Source organism: Schistosoma haematobium, chromosome 2, assembly GCF_000699445.3.
Source record: "Schistosoma haematobium chromosome 2, whole genome shotgun sequence".
NCBI classification, from domain to species: domain Eukaryota; kingdom Metazoa; phylum Platyhelminthes; class Trematoda; order Strigeidida; family Schistosomatidae; genus Schistosoma; species Schistosoma haematobium.
Window position 1 is genome coordinate 16,016,729 of NC_067197.1, and position 20,393 is coordinate 16,037,121.

General features: G+C 33.7%; 1 protein-coding gene across 3 annotated transcripts in view; it reads left to right on the forward strand.

Moving 5' to 3' along the window:
• The window catches only part of ULK2_1 (Serine/threonine-protein kinase ulk2), a 63,461-nt gene that overhangs the window by 32,078 nt on the left and 10,990 nt on the right, over positions 1-20,393 (forward strand). The window contains exons 11-18 of one of the 3 annotated variants that reach the window (XM_051214442.1): positions 4,684-5,302; positions 6,392-6,446; positions 6,766-7,018; positions 7,951-8,041; positions 10,932-11,165; positions 15,279-15,361; positions 16,694-17,049; positions 19,520-19,638. In XM_051214442.1, coding sequence (XP_051067613.1) covers positions 4,684-5,302; positions 6,392-6,446; positions 6,766-7,018; positions 7,951-8,041; positions 10,932-11,165; positions 15,279-15,361; positions 16,694-17,049; positions 19,520-19,638 — 1,810 coding nt within the window. Of the gene's footprint in view, positions 1-4,683; positions 5,303-6,388; positions 6,447-6,765; positions 7,019-7,950; positions 8,042-10,931; positions 11,166-15,278; positions 15,362-16,693; positions 17,050-19,519; positions 19,639-20,393 lie in introns of all 3 variants that reach the window. The other 2 variants (XM_051214440.1, XM_051214441.1) reach the window with 2 other exon arrangements.

A 20,393-nucleotide genomic window follows, 5' to 3' on the forward strand; every position in this document is an offset into this window, starting at 1 on the left:
TTGCTAACTGCCTTCAGCACTCTCCGCAATACAGCAAAGTCTTTTCTCAAAAGTCTGTAGAAGGAATAATGGAGAACATTAAAGAATAATAGGTAATGTGTAAGAATTGACAAATTGTAAGAGTAAATGACGAGTAATCCCAAGAACATTAAATCTCTTTATGTATTAAGTCAGATGGAAAGCCTTCTTTGATAACAATAAAACGTGAGAAGACCAAGAGAGATCAGAGGAAAAGGTGACACCAAGATAATTGACCCTCGACACTGTGTTTATCATAGGGTCTCCAATGGCACAAAGATTATGGGATCTCAAAATGGTGTTTAGATGCCGTTCATGTCTCATGCTAAAGTTAATAGCTTGACATTTAGACGGATTAAGTATGAGACCATTACCAACAGACCGACAATCAATACGAGACAAAAACCTATTTAATTCCATGGGTTGTAAAGAGGAAGAGATAGGCATACATACAGTGAGGTAATCCGCATATTTCAAAAAAGTGTTTTCTGTGGAAGATGGCAGATCATGCATAAAAAAGGGAAAAGAAGAAGTGAAAGAACAGCTCTTTGTGGGACACCTTTGTGAGACAGTAGAGACTCTGAACACTTTCCTCCAAACACAGTGTACTGTTCCCTTCCAGAGAGGTAGGAACATAGCCAGTTGGTTATCCAGCTGTCAGTGTTGACGCTGATTAACTTGTTAATTAAACGTTGTCTTGGTATAGAATCAAAAGCTGAAGTATAGTCCAGAAAAGCACATCGAACATACTTCTTACCCTTTTCTAAGTTGAACATTATATTATGATGCAGAACATCAACAGCATCTAAGGTGCTTCTTTTGCATCTGTAAGCAAACTGATACGGATCAATATGCTCGTTTATCGCAGGCTGAAGTGGAAGTGTCAATAATTTTCCCATTGTTTTCAGGAAGGGTGAAGTTATTGCAATAGGTCTAAATTTCACATTCTTATCACCAGATACTATCTTGGATACAAGGATTATCTTCATCTTTCTCCACATTTTCGGTATGAGATTAGATGAGAAGGATCTGTTAAAGAAAGTAGTGAATGGATAACATAGGACGTCAGCACATTTAAAAAAAAGGAGGTTTAGGATACCATCAGGTCGTAAACATCGAGATGAATTAAGTGACTGGAGACATCTTCGGACATCAGTTTCAGTGAAACTAGGAACACAGCTATTCTTTAAACCTGTGGATGAAGGTGGCGTTACATCAGATGACTGACGTACAAAAGACTTATTTAAGTCGCAAACATTCAGCTAGTTATCGCTCCTAATCTGTCTGTCACCTGTAAGTTCTTAAAGAGTTTCCACATACTTACATAACATCAGTAGTGATTTCCAGTGAGTCATCTGTAATCAATTCCCAGTTAGTCGTATGAAACATGTTTTTCAGATTTCGGATATTTTCTTCTGAGTACTTCCTATATTTGACTTTTTCGGTTTGATGTAAGAGTGTACTCTTCCCATGCTTTCCATATACTTTAGGTAAAACACGAATTATACAGTGATCCGAGCTAGAAAATGTAGCACGTTTACGAGTTACATATATACCCACATCATTAATGAAAACGAAGTCTAAATGAGCATCCCAACCGGTAGGGAAATCTACTACATTTTGATGACCTAGTGACGTAAGGAAGCTACAGTCATATGAATTGAAATCACCACATACAAGTGAAAGTGAATCACTGAAGGCAGTAACAGCGAACTCAGTGAATTCATCAGCGAAAACAGATAGCGCAGATGATGTGCAGTCTGGAGTCACGTAGATAATGGTAACATAAACATATCTGTATTTATTCAGGTGTTGTGGACGACATCTTAGAGTTAGACAGTCGATAAAGTCATTTGAAAACTTGAAACACACAAACGAAGATCGACACCAGTTCACGTTTACAAATGTAGCCACACCGCCGCCACACCTCTTTCTATTGTTTGATCGACCCTGACGATAAATTTTGAAATCACGTAGTGATACTAGGCAGTCGTCCTGTAAATCATTTAACCAAGATTCTTGAATTGTGATGACACCACAATTACGATGCGTATTTTGACTTAGTAGGAATTGAAGATAGTCCACTTTGTTGATTAGTAATCGGCAGTTAGAATTTAGCAGCTCGAGAATCGACATACGATTGATGTTCATTCTCTTTAACGCATGTTGCTAACCACCACGATGTCTTGTATAGTACTTTTTTGTAACTTGTGCAGCGAAAGATTGTAGGCTTTTCATAAACGCGCCTGTATAGGTTATGCGATTAATGGACATAATGAGAGGTTAAAACAAAATGAAAAACAGATAACTTCTTGAAATAATTAGATGGCAGGAACAGGTAACCCAGATATTTAAGCAGGCCGCCGTTTTGTCAAATCTTCACTTCAGAACTGGAAAAAGCTCTACCTTCTCAGTTATCAGTGAAATGCATTCTGGAAACAGGTCTGATGAATGTAAGTAATGGCGGTGTGGATCTGTTGCCTGGAGAAAGACTTCTCGACCTTGAGTATGCGGATGACATTGTCTTACTGTGCGTTAATACCCAAACCAGGCAATCCGCACTTAATCAGTTGGCAATCAATGTCCGTTGGTATGGTATGTGCTTTGCACCTTCGAGGTGCAAAGTACTTCTACAAGACTGGCACGACTCTGATCCTGTACTCACCCTGGATGGTGACCAGATAGAAGTTGTCGAGAAGTTCGTATATCTGGGTAGCTACATAAGTGCTGGTGAGGGTGTGAGTGATGAGATCAATGCACGTATAGTGAAAGCCAGAGAGGCTTATGCCAATCTGGGCCATCTTTGGCGTCTTCGTGATGTTAGTTTGGCTGTAAAAGGTCGGATCTACAGCGCGTCGGTGAGAGTAGTTTCGCTCTATGTTTGTGAAACCTGGCCTCTCCGAGTTGAGGATGTTAGACGACTCTGTGTGTTCGATCATCGCTGTCTCCGAAGGATTGCTGACATCCAGTGGCAACACTATGTTAGTAACTGAAAGAATTCTTTCTGGTTGTACTTTTTTTTCCACTATTATCACTATTTCATCACCATACACTAATTTGTGGTCGTTATTTTTCCTTTTTTTCTTTTTACACGCACCTTACTCGCCTTTTCTCTTCCCATTGTCATTATTATTGTGTGGCACATATGTATTTGGTGCTTCCTTGTACCAATATTTATATGTTCAAATAAATAAATAAATAAAACTAGTTATATCGCCATATTTTCTCCGTTTTATTAAACTAATTGTTTACACAGATGAGTCTTAGATTTTGGCGTCAATATTTTGTACGTGAAAGTCACTATAGCGTTCTGTTTTTACCTAATAACCAGTCTACATCTTAACTGCTTTTGTGTTAAATAGTACAATAAATTCAGTGTATTCATAGTCAATCAATATTACAAACTAACAACGAAGTCTTTGTATTGTCTATAGCGATAATGCGATAAAATATGTACAATATTGATGAAAATTAAGTAGCTCCGGTCCCAATATTTTATAAATCCTCTCGTTCCATAAGTCGTTCATTGCATTACCGATCCTTATTCAATAAAAAACAACAGTCGAATTTAAGACAATTTATCCTTTTTGTTCAAAGTCAGATAACACGTTAAATATTAAATAAAAATTATTTTAGTTATTCATCGCAAACATGGTATCATACATGTAAGCATGGATTTTATAAATAAATGGTAATACATTCACCAGTTCCATAATTCTAATTGCTTATGAAAAAGCAACCAAGACAATATAGCCTGTACAACAAAAATTTCACTACTATCAATATAGCATAGATAGTTAAATTCACTAGCCATTTAGTCATATTTGTATATCTGGAGATAGTTGTCACCACGTACACTGGTATCAATTAAAGAACTAAGGAAAACCATTTAGAAGTAAATGATCATTTAATCCTAGTCTGAAAATCAAAAATATGATCATTAATTCTTGTGGTATCCACAATGCTATTGAGCAAGTTTCGATGGTCCAGCCTCCAGCTTTAATCAGTTTGTGATATAATGCGATCTTTGTGAAATATCATTGCTGGGTAATTGAATCACTGCCAAATTTATTGACTTTGTTCTTCATAGTTTAGAAATAAATCTTCGATTTTGGTGCTACTTATTGATTGAGGTTATTATTATTATTATTATTATTATTATTATTGAGATGTTTGTGGTGTATTATACCGCCATTCCGTCGAGATAAAAAATGTGCGCCTTTGGAGTCTGTTTTGATATTCTAAAAGTATTTTCTTCACTGTGAAACTTAAAATTTCTGTGTTCATTCTTATGTGAAATCGAAGGTATGGATCGTTGGGAAATTTCAAACTAAAATAAAATGATTGTCTACTACTGCCAAATTTTGATTGATTCTTCAGTCGATATAAGTTCATGAAAGAAAATATCTTCATAAAGAGAACACTTCTCCCTAACTATTTTATTTAACTTTACATAGATAATTCGGTGATATATATATCGAAATCAATTTAATATCTATGATATTAGAAAAATTATCATTAAAATATTATCAAAACCTCAATAAGTAAGTAAAACTTACTAATGCAACAATTATTCTATTTACCAATGTGTACCACAATTACTATCTATTGTCTTATATCCTGTATTACATTTCTTTTAAACGTATACTTTTCGTATATACACAGTCATCTAATAATCCACCTGGTTCATCAAACGGTCCTCGTGAATGGACTAATCCAACACATTGGTCAAATAATACAAGCAACAAACAACAACCTTTATCTGGAGCAACTTCATCATCACCATCATCACAACACTCAACAGGTGATTTCAATCCATTCTATCCACAACATACCGGAGCTGGTGTTATACCTTTCAATAATTATGATGATCCAGGCTATGGTCTAGACGATATAGATGATGAAATGACGAAAACTACCGTCGATGAATACATTGAAGATGAATTAGATGCATCCAGTTCATCACCATCTAGTGACCAAAATAACTTACCTAAACTGCCTTCAGTAAAACCACGTGATTTTATGCATATTGATTCTAATAAATACCCTACAGATAGTCATCAAAATAATCTTAATACTAACTTTTATAGTTCTAAACATCAACAACAGTATATATCAAACAATTATCGACCATCAGTACCAACAAGACAGGATGGATTTAATGTAGATGAACAAAGATCAACTGCATATCGATTTGATCAACGTGGAGTGTATATGAATGCTGAGATGGAATATGGTGAACCACCGCTTGAAGATTATGTTATTGTAAATTCAGATGGTTCAGGTAAACCTATCTCGTAATATTCATGTGTATTAGTTAACAGCCAATTATACCTAAAAGAAATAACTGTCGTTTATATAAATTTAGTTTTATAAGTTGTAAGTTTGTTTTTGTATCTGGTGTACGTCTGGGGTACGTTAGTTATCCTCAATCACATTGGCTGGATTAGGAATAAGTAATTTATAGAGTTATGTCCTTTCATACTTACATTTTTATTTCTTTTCAAATTACATTCTCTAATGTCCAATCTTTTTCACTGTGAGTGTTACTACAATTATTTAAACTCTTTTGGTATTCATCTTGTTAGTTTCATTTCGTGTCGATTGAGCTTGGTTTGACTCACACGAAAAGTTTTATGTTTATCAAAACACTGAATTTGTCGATTCAATATTTTTCTTTATCTTTCCACAGAAATGACTAACGATTGTAAATTGAATATTGTGTAGACTATATGGTGTCTTTATGAAACGTGTCTTTTCTTTCATGAATTTTTTGATTTTGCAACGATATTTGCCTTTCACTAACGTTTAGTATTTCGAAATTTATGAAAATTAGTTTTCATAATGGATTGACATCAGTCGATAGGTAAATCTTTAATAGTTAAGTAGCTTTATTTAAAATTCATTTAGACTTGAGGGCCTACTTCAATGTTCCATTCAGGGTGTTTGGAAATGATGGGTAGCTGTGGAGTAACTGAAGGCCAACTGAATTGCATATATGTGCCTGTTCCTACGTTGTAACCGACTGAATTAAGTAGCTATATACACCTGCTTCGTCCCAGTATATGTCTCCTCAGTAGGGTTTTTTCATGATGATTTTAGAAATTGAACCTCAGCACCTTACATTACAGTTAAGTAACAATTTTTTCCTCGAATGAAACAAAATAACGGTTTTAAAGAACACAGAAGCTACTCAAAAATGGATTGATGAATGGGCAGATGCTAGATGTATGGAGTCTACTAATAGTATTACTACTAACATTCAATTTCTTGAAGAATTTTTATGTTCTCATATTCTTACACTGTATTTCATTAGCTTCTTTTTCCGTTCCTTTTATGTATTTTTGTTGTTGCCGACTGTGCGGTTAAGAAGTTCAACGTATAGATCGTGAACGATTCCGTCAACAAAATCAATCGACTGATCCACTGTAGGTCAATTTCAATGAATATTTTTTTCATTAATATTTGTAATTATAGCTATTTTATTGATGATATGCTAAAATAACTTATTTTTGGTAGAAGTGAGTACTAATAATGATTATAATGACAGGAACAATATTTTTGTAATCAACTGTGGTTATATTTGTTATGTAAGGGCTAATTATAATTTCTAGCTGCCTAATTCCTGGGAGTCAAAGCCATATACTGGTAAATAACTAACCGGTTAAAAATTTTCTCAGTGTACTTGAATAAGATAGATTTACCACTAGTTACTTATTTTTAATACTTTTCTCTTATTTTACCCAGTTCACATATGAGTAACGTCGGCCGAATTGTTCGTAATCCTGGAGCATATCTTACAAATAATAATAATCTTCAACGTAGAGGTATGACAGATATTGGTCCACTCCCAGATGTAACTATTGGTACAAATACAACAGATACGCGATATTATCAATTACCAAATGATAATCATCGCAACTCTTCACCCACTCTCTTAAATACAAACGAAATTCCACATGGTGTAAATAATAAATTAGCTGATCAGTACTTAAATCAGGTAGGTACATGATAATATGCAATTCTTTCTTTTGATTATTTATTGCAATAGGAAACTTTTTTAAAAGTTGTTTTCTTCAGTCATTTAAAAGAGGCTTTCATGAACTGACATCAACTGGTAACTTGTAACCACAAAAATACCGTTTATATTGTGTGCATTATTATCATGTGAATTGAGCTTCAAGATTATTTATCTAAGTCATCTAATAACTGTATTCAAAATGTGTAGTTTGAAGCACATGCTATTACTACGGTAAGTACCGTTAGTAAATTGTAATAAATGTCGCTTTACGTAACCAATCACTAGTTTCTGTTCGAATTCGTCCTGCACTTTGCTCTAGTTCGAAAATCTTTTTGTGTATAACTCATTTATCTACTTATATTGTGTCAAGTAGTTTATATACTTTACTTGATTTGTAATATTTGTGTGCGTATTTATTTACTAAAGTTTACTTAGGGTTACTCATAGACCCTATGTATAAAGGTAACAAATTTTATACTTTTATGGAAGTGTTTTGTTGTGTAAAAGTTTCCTGTGTTTATCGAATCTGACAGTAATTAACCTTACTACATATATTCAGTCGAAATCATTTGTGAATCACGTTTGTGTTCAGACAATATACATTCACTTTTTATTTGTTGCTTTTCCTTTGATATCAACGTAATTCTGTCGTTCACGTGGGATGTATTCTATTGTTTTCAAAATCCATAACTTCATGCTTCCACTGGTTGTTCACTTAGCTAGTGACTCCGGATAGCCACTGATTTATTCAACTGGTGTTGTATTTATATCGTTATTAGTAAGGGTATGAATTATCCCAATTAATCAATATACAGTCCAAAATAACAACAACAGAATAATTCATGCCCTTAATAATGTTTATGTCCAGATGTGTTTATTGCCTTGACAAAGTTTTTGTTTTTACTCTTTAGCTGCCAGTCAATTCTCGAAATTCTCCAACTAGTCACAAGCATAATACTCAACCTATATCAGAACCAAACAAGAGATCAACTGATTATACAAGTTAGTATTTATTTATTTGTTTATTTATTATCCTCTGTCAACTAATATTTGTATTAATTATGATTAATAGTTAATTTCTATTGGTGATTAAAATTGTTTTATGTTTGCGTTTTTCTTGTTGTTCAATGAATGCTTCAGTAAAATTTGTGATTAATTGGTTTTTACTATATTACCTTTGTATGAATACTGTTATCATGTTCTGTACAAAAACTGACATGGTCTTGAAAAACTCAGCAACAGATTAGTGAAGTGAATGTTTTTTTAAAGAATAGTTACAAATGTTCTTTTCTTTCTCTCTCTGGCTTACTTGCATTTTCTTTGATGTTATTTCGGCTAACCAAATGTCACAAAAAAGCAATTTTTTCTTTCCCGCTCTCTCCCCCCTCTGATACTGTTCGTTCACATGACATTGATCCTGTAAAATGCTATTTTATTATTTTGAAATATCAGTTTACTTCATTATCTTTTATGCAGATAAAATGGATAATTTTCATTAAAAAATAACTCTGTTTACCATACAAATAATTTTAGCTTTAATGATAAGTATTACTCTACTAACAGTAACTGTTTTTAACCTTTTTTTAATGTTTATGGAGAAAATCTGATTAATCACATTATATTTTTTATCCTTCTATTGTTTCTCAGGCTTGGTAGACTCTTTTAAGCAGTTTTTATACTGGACTAAACTGTTAAATAATAAATGTGTAGTTCCAATGGATATTTTGGGAAGTACAGTAGTGATTCATGTGTTCAAATTATTGGATCTATTAATTTGTTGTCATTAAGATCCAAGAAATTTTGATAGTTCCCTATGTATTACTTTTTGGATTTTAAATGAGTTATTGAATGTTAGGCTCTAACTCATGATAGATTAACCAAGAAACAGGTTAATCGTTATCGATCTTAACTCATTTTAGCTTAAGATTTCAACAAGAAATTTTAATTTCGAAAAATTTATGTCGTTATTATAGGCTACTATAAATGAAAAAATTTCTCTGTGACGCAGGTGTTTTCAAGGCAAATCACCAAAGCTTTACTCCTTATTTCGATTAATAAAACCTAATACTGTCACCTACTTTGTTAGTGATATAAAACTTACCAGGTCATTTCTATTTTTCATCCGCAAAGAAGCTATGATAAACTGACTTTAAGTATTTTTTATCACCTAAATTTTGAACAATCTATTTAATTATACTGTAGCAGTTAGTTTCGCATGTTGTAGTTTAACGTTAACCAATATAACATAGTTAACAATCACAAAAGAGATGTTGATAAGCTTTCAGTCAAATATGCACAAAATACCATATATTAGATTTACGGTGACATAATTATTCCACAAGCCAATAGATATCGAGCATGAGACGAATATCTCTAATGGTGACAGGTAATGGCTGAACAATATCACGAATTGGTTGAACTTATAATTGACAACCGTTGGACGTCAACTCAGTTGTTCAAAAGTTATGTAAGCAGTCATCATGAGGTCTGAAGGTCCTGAGTTTAGCCACCTAGTAGGCTCATAAACTCAAATTGATACGGAGTTTGATACTAAGATGAAATTGCTGTCAAATGGTTCTTAGTTCTCATTAGTTGTCTAACTGAAGTCATTCGATGGTGTTAAATTGTAGATTGTTATATGATTATCCTATTTTTATTTGCTATTCTAAATTGTTACTAACTGATTATGATATTGTTAACTTAACTCACTACCATTTATTTAATATTGATTTTATATTTACTTGTAAAATTTATATTTTAATATAGAGCTTTGATAATTAACCGACTGAAAACAAATATTTTCCTCTCAATTTCTTTGTTTTGACATATTTTAGTTAAATTTTATTAAGAAGCAGATTAAAACTTTCATTACTTTTGTGTTTAATTGGATGTACAAATAAGAGTTACATATATAACAAAATAGATGTTTTGCATTCTACTATTAGTTACTACCCAATTTAAGAGAAATTGATTTCAAATAAATACTAAAATATTCGTATGAATAATAATAAGTTCAATCATATAATTTTGGCAAATAGTATGTGTATGTAAATGCTATTTTAGATGGTAGAGAGGATTTGTAACTCAGGTGGATGATTTGGATGGAGTTTTATTTTTTGGTCATGGAGCTTCCATTATTCTCCTGAACAACATCATCATCAGAAGTGTCAGGTAGAAGTGAAGTGTTCGAATTTCACCACTTACGACTCACAGCTTGTCCTGTCTACCTCTATCTCGGTTGGTTATTGTTGACCCTTAACCTGTCGTTGTCTGCCTCTTTATTTTGATTGTATCTCCCTTTGATCTGATCATTAGTCCTATATTTGTCCATGATTTTTCTGATTGGTTGATAGATTTGATCGATTTCGATGTGTTTGTTGATTACTGATTGACCTGAATATCAAGCTTCTAAAAATTCCTTGGTGCTCTTAGTATTACCTCCATCCAAGATTTCAATATTTTTCCAGTTGAATGTATGTCCACAGTTGTCCAGATGCATTGATATAAGTGAGGATATGTCATGGTGTTTGACTGCTAATTGGTGTTCGTGCAGGTGGAGATGAAGGGATCGTCTGCTTTGTCCAATTTAGTGGTTTTTACAGTTGTATTAATTTATTTTGTAGATGATGTCCGGTTTTTCTTCTTTTGTTATTTCCTCCTTTGGTTTGCATAGGATTGATTGAAGTGATTTTTCTGGTTTGTGTGCTACACCAATTCCAAACGGCCTCAATAATCTCGTAATTTCTGATACGTCTTATATATATATGATCCGTTTTTTGGTTTCTATACTACGTTTTTATAAGATTATTTTGTAACGAAAGTTAGTTTATTCATTTTGACAACATTTTGACGATTATTTCTCTATGGCCTTTGTCGAAAATTCTTTTGTTAGAAGATAGATCTCATGGCACTCAAATTAATGAAGGGAACTTGTCATCTCTTCCTCATCACAATACTGAACCGAAAATATCCTATATGGAACCTGTGATGAGTAATTTAAATTTGAGTAAAACTGGAACTACCTTACAACAAATTACTTATCAAACTAACAATAGACAATTTATTCATCCTTCTGGTTTACAAACTATCGCTGTTCAAGGTGTAGATGGTGTTTATCCTGTTATCGGTAAGCTTTCATTTTTGTGCAAAACCTCATGAATTAAAGTAACCTACTTTAATCTGATGTGATCAAAATAATGTAAATCGATGTTTATCACCTTTTTGGTAAAACTATTAAGACACCAACCCATAATCACTGAAGTATTTCTAAATAATATTCTCAATCAGTAAGCTTAAATAGAATAAATATTTAGTCTTAGCGGTCATCATACAGTCTTTTATTATCATTGCTGTTATCATCATCATTATCATCCCTACCGTTTTGAATATTTGGAATATTTCAGTGTGTACACTAATTGAATAGCAGACCATAATAATAATTCGTGGATTCGTAGACCATAATTTTTGTTTATTATTACTGTCTGAAAACAACATCCATGCTGGTGCTTTTTCATAATTCCATAAACACTGTTCATTAACGGATCGATTTACATGTTTTGTTTACTATTGCATTATAAGTAACACTATTATGATAGAATTAATTATAATTCAGGGCTATTCACTTGAAATATACCTGAATAAAAATTATGCGTCCGTTACACTTAGTCATTGAATTACGATTAACAAAGTGAAACATATAGAAGAAGAAAAGTAAAAAGGACAACATTTCGAAATACATATACCAATCAGGCTGTAGGCTTATGACTAGGTAAAACAACCTGTTATTTTGGTTAGTTGTGTATTTTTTTTACTATTTTGCGATGAAGTATATTTCTCTTGTATATCTGTAAGAACATTTATAAAGGTGCGCCAGGCCAATTAGATATGAATCACTGCATGACTCCCATTTGTAAAACATTTAATTTATAAATCGCTAGCGATTCATTCAAACCTAACTTTATTCTCGGTTTTCATTCAATGTCGTTTGTTATCTATGCATTCTCAAACCTTTTTCTCAACCACTGGATAGATGAAACTAGTGTACATACCTGAGCCCTATTTCTTCTAATGGTATTTTGTGTTATTTACATGACCTCGGTTATCTACCACAAACTTCCTAGTAATGTTTAAACTTAATGACTATCATAAACGATTCTCTCCCACTTCTTATTTCGGTTTTCCAATTTCACACCCTTCTATCACTTTACGATTACATTTCCTTATTTGTGTGGTGTGTTCCACTGCACCAGTATTCGCGTACATTAAATAAAGTAACCATTAAAATTAATATTCTTTGGGATACTAAATCCCATATCATTGGTAAACACAAACAGTTTTTGTAGAAAATTGCCGTCAATCATTTACTGATAAATATAGTATGTGTATTTTGTTCCAATAAAATTTTATGATTGAATATATTGTTGTTAGGAATGTTAAATCCCTAATACTCACTATGTAAATGTCTCATTTTTGTAATCCTATTTTTTAAAAAAGTTTAATTTCTTGTTTTCGTTCCGAAAGCACCCATTTTCACCTTCATGTCACTTGGGAGGACCTTAAATGCTATTGGCTTGCTGCCTTTTTTAATATGCTATTTTGTAAAGTTTTACAAGGACATTTTTATGCTGTATATATACGCTTGAGTTGGGCTTATTGTTGTTCGTGCTTCTAACTGCTTGTGGGATATTTCCCTCTCTAGTTAACGGAACTGGGACGCGTCGGATTAGTTAGCTGAATTGGTTATTGTGTCACCGAGTCTACGTTCGTAGTCTCTTCAAACTTAGCATAAGTAAAATCAACGCATATAATTTTTTAAATAAACAGACTTTTAAAACTGAAACCTCTCTAGTAATGCAATATTTTTCTTTCCTGTATTAGTTGGAAAACTTCTATACACGCCCGCAGCAGTAGTCTGTTCATCGAAATACAAATATCTCGATTTCATTCTTTTATCGATTAGATAAACACTTTTTCGATTGTTAAAATAAAAGAATACTGATCTATGAAATGATATGGAATGGTACAATGTGACTGAGTGTCGAGTGCTCATAAAATAGCTTTTTTAGCCAATTGTGATCTAAAACATAAGCACTAGCTAAAGGAATAGGTTTTTACTATGTAGTAAAATGATATGCCTATATACAAAATATGAACATAAAACAAACATTATAAATTGTTACTGATAATTCTTGCTGATTGAACGCTATATTCGTCTCCTAAGCTATTCTGTAACCCCCAAACTAGAACTATACAGCGACCTGAACACGAGAGAGAAGACTCAAAGTATGCGAGAAGTAGTTTACTCCAAGGTTCATTTTAATGCAGAAAGTACAGGGCTTTTATAATATTTTAAATGTCCTTGGGTTGCTAGATTTCGGAATGCTACTAAACATAGTAGCAGCGTAGCAGCCAGCCAATCAGAGCCTCTGCATGTGACGTTTCGCTTCCTTGATATTTTTGGCTAAGACTCCAAGTGAACGCTGATTGGACGAAACGCATCTTAGTGATTCCTGATGCTTGCTTGTCTTTTGCAAGCAATTTTCTGGATCACTCCAACAGTTACTGGTGTACAGAGAAAATTAGTCTGTAGGACACTTACTCTACAATCAATTAGGACCTGGTTGTCAGTCTTAATTCTTGGACGTCATATCATACTCCCAGAAAAATTTAATATATATTGGTTAACATTCAGTCATTCTGTTCACGTCTTCAGATCATGGTATACCTGTTTCAATTTAATCTATAAACAGCTTGGTTAACCCTTGCACAGCAGGTGTCATTTCCTAGTGCATGCGCAATTCTTAGTTCGTATACACGCTTTAAAAATATGAGCAGAAATGCAGTCTTATGACCACTCCAAGCAACAATGCAAGCATGTTCGGGATGCGATTCTCCCCCTCGAAATGTAAAATATTGCTTCAGGATTGGTTTGCATTCACACCCGAACTAATGATAGAGAGTGAAGTAATTGAGCGTGTCGATCGCTTCACTTATCTTGGAAGTCTCATCAGCCCTTGTGGTCTGGTGTGTGACGAAATCTCAGCACGGATACAGAAGGCTCGACTAGCTTTTACCAACTTGCGTCATTTATGGCGTAGGCGAGATATCCGTCTATCAACCAAAGGACGGGTTTACTGCGCAGCAGTTCGTTCCGTCCTACTTTATGGCAGTGAAACGTGGCCGGTAAGAAAAGAGGATATTCGTAGGTTACTAGTATTTGATCATAGGTGTCTTCGAAATATTGCTCGTATATCCTGGGACTATCGAGTAAGTAACGCAGTTGTTAGGGAACGGGTACTAGGTAAGGATGGCAAATCAATCGATGACGTATTGAAACTTCATCAGTTGAGATGGCTGGGACATGTGTTACGTATGCCCAACTACCGACTGCCTCGATGTGCGATGTTCAGTGGTATAGGAGTAGGTTGGAAGAAAGCTAAGGGCGGCCAGACCAAAACATGGCACAAGTCCATGAAGTCACTGACAAGTGGTCTGAGTCATGTCGGTAGGTGTAGACTACCTGGTTGGGGAGCGCGAGATGATAGCAACCGATGGTTAGAGACCCTGAATGACATGGCTCAAAATCGTTTGCGATGGCGCAGGTGCATCCACCCTTTGTGTTCTCTCAAATTCTAATCTTCCTAATTCTTCATGTCCCTTATTTTCTTTCCAAATTTATTTCACTGGATTATACTCCTTCAATAACATCTTCAAACCCTAATCTTTCCAATTCCTGCTTATATTCTTACCACCTCTACCACTATAAGATTTGAATCGACAACTGCATCTCTGTGCTAATGTGGTGTGGCAACTCGAACTGATGTACGTACATACGAAGTTCTACTTTGTTACTGACTGACTGGACTGACTGAGCAGCACAACGGTACATTCTTTGCCAAACCAAGAATTTTTTATCACTTGCTATTTTCTCATTCTGAGTGCTTTCCGTATTGTTCAAATTTATCTTTTATTGAGTTTCACTCCAAGGGCTTCAAAATGCATTAAGCTTCCAAAAATTTTAAAACCCTGTCAATTGAACTTTTTAAACTAAGGATTTCTATTATGGTTAATTCTTTTCCTAAATTTATATATATTTATAGCTATAGCTACTGGATCGTTTTTTGTGCGTATATCTGTCGTTCAATGAATTCTTTTAGAACCTCCTATCTTTTAGATTTATAGACAGGATTTCTTTTTGTTATTTGTTTATTTAGTCATTGTGTTTATTCTTTTTTCTTAGCTACAGGTAGAAATTTTGAGAATGATTTAACATCCGGTGGTTTGTGGGAAGCTGCAGAATTTTCAGATGAAATTTTAATGGAGGTTAGCAGTTCATTCGACAGATTTTTTTCAATAATCCATTTGTTATATGCTTATAAATTCAACCTTTTTAGAATAAAAATGACTGAAACACATTTTCCTCTAATAATTTTTCATTTTGAAAAAAGAACAAACATTCTTTTAGGATCTTTGTTCTTGTTCTTTTCAAAATGATAAAGGGAACTGTGTGTATAATATTCTTATGTTGTTTTATAAACGTCTTCGAAATGGAATAAAAATCTATTTTTTACGGTTTACATCACTTACTAACTTTAGACAGTCATTGGAAACCAAAAGCTTCATAAGGTAATTCCTGCAGTTTTTTTTTATTGAAAGCCTGTGAACAGAAGAGTCTATCCATATCCATGATGAAGCAAATATCTCTGGTGGGAACAGTTGATGATCGAGCAATGTCGCGAATTAGCTGAAGTTATGAAATTGAAGAATTGGATACCAACTTAGTTGTCATAACTATGAGCTCCCATTTAGACACCTAATGGTTCTGGGTTCTATCCCCAACGGAGTTGTGGTTGCTCATTGATGATTAGTCTTATACCAGGATGAAGCAGATGTCCAGAGCTTCCTAGTTTTTAACGATTGCCGGACGAGGGTCAGTTCGTAGTGCGAACTTTGAAACTCAATAATCTCAAATCCCTTCTGCTAACAAATTATTAAATGTAATTGCTGCTAATAATTCGAACATTCAGCTGGAATGTTTCTCACCAGTTCTCGTTTAAAAGTTATTTGTGGTATGAAAATGAATTCTTGGGAGGTAAGAAGCACTTTGCACTAAGTGTGTGTATCGTTTTCTCCTAAAAAGATAAGTCAACTGTAAATTGAATCGTGATCCAGATTTTTTTAAAGATAAATCTGTCAACTATAGCACTCATTTTTATGTATTTCACTAGTCGAATCGCCTTTTTTGAACTTTTATCATATATATATATATCATTAGCGGTTCCATTTCGACCCGTAACCATTACCACCTGGCATGTTTTACTGCATTACAGTGATATTTTTATGATAAACAGTTGCAGTTAACTTCAGAGGCTTGTGGTAAAACTCACTCATTAAATTAAAAAGAAATGATTGATACTAATTAATATAATGCACTTTTTCAACTTTTGGAAGGTTACGTATAATTTTAGCCGGTAAAATTATCTTTCTTTGAAATAACAGAAAAAACGGATTTAGTTGGGATTTTTGTCTTTAGATTTTCTTACATTATTGATAATTTTGTTTTTAGTCAACATTAGAATATCCATTCAGTAAATAAGAAACAGACATAAATTCCTTTCATTTTTATTGATTTCTATGAATTATTTAATTAAATAGTCCGAACATAATGAAGAAATTAAGAAAATTACAATGGTCCTAGAATTGTGTGAATTATTAGCAGAATTAGCTGAACGTCGAGCATCTGCACTAGCTGATTGTACTCCAACACGTGTTGTAAATACAGATAATGATAGTAAAACAACCACTACAGATCCTTCTGTTGCTAATGATGGTGTATCACTAGTTAAGCAGGATAATCAACAGACTAAATGTTCGTCGAATACTAATAGTCTTGATAATAATCATTGTGTTGGCAGTTATAGTGACAATGACAATAATGATGAACAGGATTCAAGCAAAAATTGTCAACAAGCATCATCCACTGCATTGAAATTCGTGTCTGAAGCTCAAAGGTATGTTATGTAATGAAATTCGAGTAAAGAGTTCTAACAACTATGTGCATATATTTTTGTAAATTTTGCAATTAGTTTCAATTTTATTCACATTTGGTTAAGTTTTATGATTCAACTATTTCATGAAATTGGTATGTCTTTCGAAACTACATAAATACAGTGGGTTAGTATTATTACTTTGGACCGTAATACTCTTGGTAGTTCTAATTTCTGTTGTAAATATTGTTTGTTTTTCATGTTTTCATCAACTTCTTTTTCTTTAGATGGCACTAGTTTTTTCATTTGTTTAAAGTCAGTCATAGTCATTTATAATCAGCACAGAGCTAGCTCGGTACATATGTGGTCAACCAAAGTCGTCATACTATATAAGCACGATGAAATGAAACGATTTAGATGAATAATTAAAGAAATCAAAATAATATGGTAGGAATGATAATGCAAAAGTTTGAACATTGAGAATATGGTTCAAAAAGACAGTGGAAAAGGTATTTATGAAGGAATACTAGAGTCGAAGATCGATAGGAAAATAAAGAGTAAACGGATATGGAAAATGGTGACTAATTTGGAATCAATGTTACCTAATGTGTCCAACCAATCATCGGCGTTATCACACTGACTCCAATCATCTAGTCGACGTCTACCAACATGGCTGAAATCAACAGTCAATAACTTTTTGTGGACTATTGCCACGTTTTGGTTTGTACATTCCAACTTGCTAAAAGAACGTTTTGTTAGTGATGGTGTTTAAAAAGATCCAAACTTCTTATTCTATTTTATTCAAAGCCTAAAATTTTCATGTCTGACCCTAAAATTCAAATTACACCTAAGCAGAATAATCTACAGATTACATCAAATAATAAATGATTATACAAGTCTAGCTGAATTAACTCTAAGAAATTCTTTTCCGATTAACCATTCTAAATCAACTTATTTGTCAATTATGCTATTCACAGTTGAAAACAGTATTTATTATGCACTTATTGTCATTAAACTATGCTAAATAAAAAGTGACACTCATGTTAATGATAACCCCAATTTAAGGACAATTTTTATAGTATTTGAAGTAATCATAAAAGCGTCTAAAAAAGTGTCATGAATTAGTTCACTAAATGAATGCCTGAATAGATCTGATTTATTTCGTTCTTACCACTTTTCTTCTCTTTCCCAATGTAAATTAAAATGTATGGTGTATTTTTGTTGTTGTTGAATCGTCTAAAATTGCTTTGATTACTGAGATCTTAGTTGATACCGTGTTTAGAAATTTGTCTTAGTGGTTCAGATATTATATATGTCAACTACCTAATTCGATTTGAGTTAGGGTTATGGTAGAATATAAATCTCAAAGTTCAGTCAAACAGAGCTAATCATAATCAGCATAGAGCGTCACACAAATATACTTCATACGAAGCTGCCATATCCCATTAGTCCGACGCAATGAAATTATCAAGATGAATAACAAAAGTGCCGAAATAATATAATGGTGGTAATAATAGTGGGAAAGATTAATATAGTTCAAAAAACCAAAAACAAAATGCGTATCTCCAACCTCTGATCACGGTTATTGCACAGAATCCAGCTTATAAAATTGTGTGTGGTTACTCATATTATTGGTGTCAATTTACATGAGGTTGATGATTAAGGTTGAAATAAAATCTAATTTGAAGTAGCACTAGACTAAAATAGTCTTTTGAAAACGGGATTAGTGTATGAACGCTAAACCTAAATTTATTCATTTGAACACATAAATATTAGTACAAAGGGGCGCCGCATACGTATGCGCCACACAAGTCACTTGATTTTTGTGTGGGCTGTGATACTGCGTGGGTGCTCAGACCGAAGCAGGTGATTGTGCATCCTATGCTGATTGCTTTGATGTTGTCGTTATATCAAGAGAACTTTAATTTGGATTGTTCGAATTTCAAGACGAAGAGGAATGTAATGAACGAAGCTTTTCACAGTAAACCAAATTATTCTATCATGAAAATCACACGCCGATTTTGTAAAATATAAAAACAATGCATTAAGTATACTATTAGCACATCTTCCTTGAGTTGTCACTTATAACTCCATCGTCCTTCTATCCTTGTTGTTTTGTCGATTTCTTTCTTTTTTCTTTTCTCTTCTCTTCATTTTCTTGTTATATCCGTAAGAATCATACTTTCAATTCCTGATACATGCTACTTATAACTGTCCGTACGAGTAGCACATATCACACTGGATTCAAATCCCAGAGAGAACATCAAATCTGGGTTACAGGTACATCCAGCTGACTAGTCTTGCATGGGACGTGAAGCGTGTCCCTGATTCCACTACCAGCTACCTACCAGCTCTGCTTTAAGCTAGTATTGTCGCAATTTTTTGTCCTTATGTTTACTAATGAACAAGAATGTAATCTTTATATATTCACCTCAAATTTTTAGACCCCAATTCGTTGTCACTAAATTATTACCTTTTTTAATTTGGCTTTTAGAATTGTTGAACAAATTGTACTTTATCGACGTGTTCTCTATTACTTGGAATATGTTTTTGATCAAGTTAAAAAAGCGTTTCAAAACGGTCGTCTAAAATCTACACCCACTGCAAGAAGACGTAAGTGCCACGTTTTTCGTCATACTTTTAAAATTTAACCACAAATTGTTACCATTTTGCGTTCAAAATACGAATAGTACTAAAATAGCTTCCGTATATAGTTTCGAATGCTTCACTTTTACCTGACAACCTGCAAACTTCATTTTCATTGTCGTACTTACTTACGCCTGTTACTCCTTATGGAGGAGCATCGGCCGCCCACCAGCATTCTCCATACAATTCTCTCCTGGCCAATCCTTACCAGTTGTATCCAGTCTCGATTTATCGTTCTCATATCTGCTTCCGATTCTCAGCACAGTGTGTTTGTGGGTCTTCCTCTTTTCCTTTTGTCTTCAGGATTACAAGTTAACGCTGGCATTGTGATGCAGTTTTATAATTTCCACAATTTATGTCCCATCCACTTTCATCGTCTTTTCCTAATTTCCTCTTTAGCTGAAAGCTGGTCTGTTCTCTCCCATAGTAGGCTGTTGCTGATTGTATCCAGCAAACGGACATTGAGTATTTTGCGTATATAATTGTCTATAAATACTTGTACATTTTTGATGATGGTTGTGGTAGTTCTCCAAATTCCAGCTCCTTACAGTAGAACTGTCTTGACGTTCGTATTGCTAATTGTGACTTTAATATTGGTTGACAGTTGTTTTTAGTTTCACATGTTCTTCAACTGTAGGAATGCTACCCTTTGTCAATCATTGCCTTCACGTTTACATCAGATCCTCCTTGTTCATCGATGATCCTGCCGGGGTTTTTCATCG